This window comes from Perkinsus marinus (assembly GCF_000006405.1).
Source record: "Perkinsus marinus ATCC 50983 genomic scaffold scf_1104296970604, whole genome shotgun sequence".
Lineage (NCBI taxonomy): Eukaryota > Perkinsozoa > Perkinsida > Perkinsidae > Perkinsus > Perkinsus marinus.
The window spans coordinates 1-4,769 of record NW_003202415.1 but is presented as its reverse complement, the minus strand read 5'-3'; the positions used below and the strand labels follow the sequence as shown (position 1 = coordinate 4,769).

The 4,769-nt window shown below is 50.8% G+C and overlaps 2 protein-coding genes across 2 annotated transcripts; both read right to left on the bottom strand.

Moving 5' to 3' along the window:
* Positions 1-179: 179 nt before the first annotated feature.
* On the bottom strand, positions 180-1,748 carry Pmar_PMAR026104 (ankyrin repeat domain containing protein; the record flags this gene model as incomplete). The annotated part of the gene is made up of 8 exons (XM_002767588.1): positions 180-245; positions 300-413; positions 460-562; positions 608-752; positions 806-886; positions 974-1,079; positions 1,121-1,195; positions 1,590-1,748. Coding segments are annotated over 8 exons (849 nt in total), but the record flags the coding sequence as incomplete, so codon positions are not given.
* Positions 1,749-1,911: 163 nt separating this feature from the next.
* Pmar_PMAR026103 (hypothetical protein) lies at positions 1,912-4,122 on the bottom strand (the record flags this gene model as incomplete). The annotated part of the gene is made up of 12 exons (XM_002767587.1): positions 1,912-1,953; positions 1,993-2,139; positions 2,190-2,207; positions 2,265-2,292; positions 2,436-2,505; positions 2,627-2,780; positions 2,821-2,969; positions 3,222-3,271; positions 3,314-3,456; positions 3,503-3,633; positions 3,691-3,856; positions 3,991-4,122. Coding segments are annotated over 12 exons (1,230 nt in total), but the record flags the coding sequence as incomplete, so codon positions are not given.
* Positions 4,123-4,769: the final 647 nt, after the last annotated feature.

Genomic DNA, 4,769 nt, shown 5'->3' with positions numbered 1-4,769 from the left:
CCTCAGGTCACGATCAGTCAGACGTTCGACCTCAGCAACGTATCTACCCCCCTATGCAGTGCCCTCTAGCACACACCAGGAGAAGCCATTTTGAATTTCCTGGCGAACAGGATGTCCACAAGCTCTTCCAGACCGTGGTCGCGTAGGAAGGCCGTGAGCTCAGAGTGATCCTTTTCCACCTCTAGCTTCTGTGCTTTACGCTCTTCCTTCTCGTGACGTTGCTCCTCCTTCAACTGTTGATTTGCCTAAGGTGCGGTATGTCCACTAAATAAAATAAAAAGGATGACCATGCGTTCTACCTTTATTTGCTCGATCGCCTCCTTGGCAAGCCCCTGAGGCGTCAACCCCGCCTTGTTGCAGATCGACCCGTCCGCTCCTACTGCCAGAAGTAGTCGCTCTACCGCAGTCATATTCTAGCACGAATCTAGATACCCTGTAGACGTACCATACGTTGCTTACATTCTTCACAGCTATATGAAGCGCTGTGTTACCGTCCTCATCTGCAACGTCGATGTCAATCTTGCCCGTATCAATCAAAGACTGCACTACGTTCCCCATGCGCCTGCACACGCTCATCGTCATCACCAACACCCTTCATGATGCCTACCCTTTCACTGCCAACACCAGTGGGGTCTCGCCGAGATCGTTCTTGCTGTTGAGATCAAGTACCTCTACCAAGCCCAGGTCGGGGTCGAGCACGGCAAAGGCAGCCTCCTGTTGACCCTCCAAGAGAGCCACATGAAGAGGTGTGTCTACAGATCATATTAATAACCCCCTCAGCTAACCGAGGTACGGCAGATGGTACTTCCTTCATCGTCAGTGGCAGTGAATATAGAGGGACTCGACTTGCCCAGTAAAGTCACTGCCGACGGCTCGTTCAGCCTACCTACACGAACAGATCCGACTCCGACCACGTGTAGTGAATTTCCAATACCACACCCCTTTCGAAACCCTCTCCTCTCCTCCTACCTACACGCCCAATGCGCCACATTATCCCCAGCCTCGTCAGTGACCTTCAGATCGGCCCCTTTCTTGATAAGAGGCAGGAGGGCTCCTCCACCATGACGAACCGCATGGACCTGTTGTGGCCTGCACCCTTTCGAGACCACCCCACCCTTACAATAGGAGGTAACACCATCACCGCATCACGAGCGTTAACGTCAACCTTCTTACTATCCAATAGGACCGAAATGATCTAAACATGATTCGCTAGAATTGGCGATGATGAAGTCCTCTTCAACACTAAGAGTACACGACTATTCAGCGGTCTAAGCGACCCCACTATTCTCGCCATCGAGGAGTCCATATGCACCGATAAGAAGCTTGTCGCTTAGGCTCGGGCGTCAGTGAGGAACAATTCACTATTGTTGTTAACAGAATCACTTTTAGCAATGAAGACTCCAACATCCGGGACCAGGACAGACAGTAGGCCCTCCTGTCTATCTAAGACACCCCGACTGAGACCCCTACTGAGTAGGGGCCTCAACAAACTCACTGGACACAGCAATGGCCTATACCGAACCCATCCCACTACTATCTTACGATGATCAAATGGAGCGGTATCGAGGACGGGGACACCTCATCATTACCTCATCATCCTCAGACTCTATTGCAGCTATAAGAGGAGTGACGCCTCTCTTGCCCACAGCATTAGCGTCCTTCACCCAGCTCAACTGACGAGTTACCTCCCCAGCTGACGAGCCACTCTTTAGAATCGTCTTAACCAATGAGTCCACTGTTGCGGACATACAAACAGGGTTGACAAAAAAACTGCATGACGATCACATTGGGAGTAGACGAGTGTTCCCCCGTAAAACCCGAGACCAACCACCGCATGCTGCGAGCTCATATTAGAACCTTGCTATCCTCAATCTAATATAAGTGCAGCAATACGTGAGTGAGAATAAACTTTCATGAGACTTTCTTCTTTCCACCTTCTACAGGGCTGGCCGCCTGAGGCTAAGTATAGAGAGTTGGCCTACATGAAGTTACCTTATTCGGCAGATGCCCACTATGCTCAGTTCCCTTCGATCGAGACCATATGTAGCGCTCACAGAAGGCCACCCACGCCGGTATAATGCATCGAGAGAAGAGATAGGTCAAGAGCCAACAAAACACGTACCTATACAGAGAGCGTAGCTGAAAAGGCCTAGGCTGTCAACCTTACTGAACAGGCCTGTAGAACCTACCAAAGTGCCGTAAAGGGCCTGAAAGGGACAACACTCTATTCAGAAGGGCAGCAGCCCGAGTATGGTTATGGTCACCTCCTGGGGGATGAGTCTGATAGTTGATCTGAACCAACAAGACAAAATGGAGAGGCTGCAATAGACAGGAATGAAATGCACCCGCGAGAGATAACAGAACCAAAGTCTCGGCTTAAACACTGGGTATCTGCTTCACAATAACGGTGACCGCTGCGCCCATGTTATACTCACGTTCGCATAGCAATGAGAATAAAAGGGGCTAGCACCAGTACCCAATGCTCCAGATAGAAGTGGAAGGTCTCTGGCACAGACAACACCATAAACGCTACCCAAAGAGACTAACACTACGCATACAAGGCTCTACCACAATCAGAACCCACGACTATCCACTGCGAATTGCCCAACAGGTGGTATATTATCACCGAGAGGGTAGCCTCGTTTGTTGTACTCCTCCATCTCAGCAAAGACCAAAGCCAGAGCCACACCCCACATCAAGTGAAGGTACACGTTGAAAAAGTAGATGGACACCTTCCACCTCCGGGACCAGTAGATGACCCCAAGCCCAATGCAGAACACCTAAACCCATCGTGAATTCACTATCACAGGAACCTCTTACATGGCAGGGCTGCAAGAGGAACCAATTAGCCAGCACATCAGCTGAGGTCGAGCCTTCCCGACGAGCAAGGGCTGCCGTCGCCGTCTTGTACGCGATCACCCCAAAAGCCAACAGACTTGTCACTACAGCGTTGAGCAATTCTATCCTATCTGAGCGACGAGGGCAATGCTCTTCCCAATGGCCCCAGCGATACTCAAGAGACTTCCACAGGCCCTACACTGAGGAGGGCCCCACTTATCCCAATCCCAGGAGAGGAGCACACCTCGACAATGCTAGCTCAATACTTCCAGACAATTCAACATACCACATTTCCGACACTCACAGCTCGACAATGGTAGCTCAATACTTCCAGATAATTCAACATACCACATTTCCGACACTTCCCAGCTCGACCCCCCTACTCATCTTAGCAGTATTGTCCCTCGCTGGCACTCTCAACACCCACTTTCCCCTACACCCAACACACTGATGAGTTATAGATGCCCATGATTACCTCATGAGCCCACCCACAATAGACGTCACGAATACTATTGAGTAAGTGAAGTATCCCAGCAGTTGCGTTGATGGCGTGAGGAACCACGAAGCGAAGCGTTCATCTCCACTCGAGTGCGCTCCACCATCCACACTAGCCACTTCCTAACAACGGCTACCTTAGCAACCATACCGGCACATCTACACCTACCAGGGACAGCTCTGGTTGGCAGTAAAACAACCATCGTGCTGCCGTCCTCAGAGGAGCGAAACTAATACTTGTTATTCCGAGTTCCTCCTCGCGCCGAAGGTAGTCCTCTGGGGCCAACGGTGCAGGTACACCTACAACAAAAGCGCGCGCCCGTCAGCGGAACCAGCATCCATTGTGAAGACCCTCACCCGCCTGCCCTCTGGTCCTATCAGCTCTCCATGCCTCCAGCACCATTGCAGTGATCAGCCATAACGTCATCAGCACCACTGGTAGGACGATACAGTAGGTCCATATAAAGGAATAGGGCCTCCACCGTTCATCGCCCTTCTCGGTGTTTTGATGTTGCATTGAAAACTGATACTAACACCAAGCGACCATAAATAGCAGGAACATCATTTTCATACTAAACTCGACACACATAGCAGCAGTAGGAACAATAAACGTTATGGTACTCAAAGGCCATCCCGACGAACTCTCTCCCCTATAACCCTTTCTATCTCCTTAGACACCTGAGTGGTCGCGGCGAACCCATAGCTTAGTATTTTCGACATATTCGGTTTAGTCTTATCCCTCCCTCCTCCCACCTCAGGTGACGAGGACAGTGACCGTAGAAGGAGCACCTACCAAAACAGCTGTCCCTGAGAATGGGGAGCTCATACGTCACTACTTCTTTCGAGACATAAGTCAAGCCAAGTGTGGTGAGATGCTGCCTCTCACTCTTGTCTCCATCGGGGAGGTCCTCGCCTAGTGTTGGGTCTGCCAACACGCAATTGCCTCTAGAGGCGATATTGACCACACTTAGAATGTCCGATACGTGCACCTGAAGCTGCTTTCAAACGACCCACAGAAATCACAGTCTTCAACCACGAAGAGACCACCCGCATAAGCCCGATAATAGAGCCTTGCAGAGGACAGCCCTCATGATGAAAGGAAGCCGTATCTCAGTGAGAGTGATACTTCCTAGAGAGTCCTATATAGCGCCCTCGAGAAAGGGCTACTACAACGGTTGAGACCCCGCGAATACCCCAACTTACACACAATGCCGTAGCAGTCATAGCAGCAGCCATAGCACACGGCAGTACTCGTTCGGCTGAGAAGCCACCAGGAGGGCAGGAGACAACCGACACATTCAGTGGGAGGACCTAAGGGCACTGGATAACCATACACTAGACTACACCCTTATACTACACTTTTAGGGTAATGCTCGGCCACCACTACTGCAGAGAGACCACTCGTGATAGTGTTGGAGAGGTCCTCGCAACTAGAA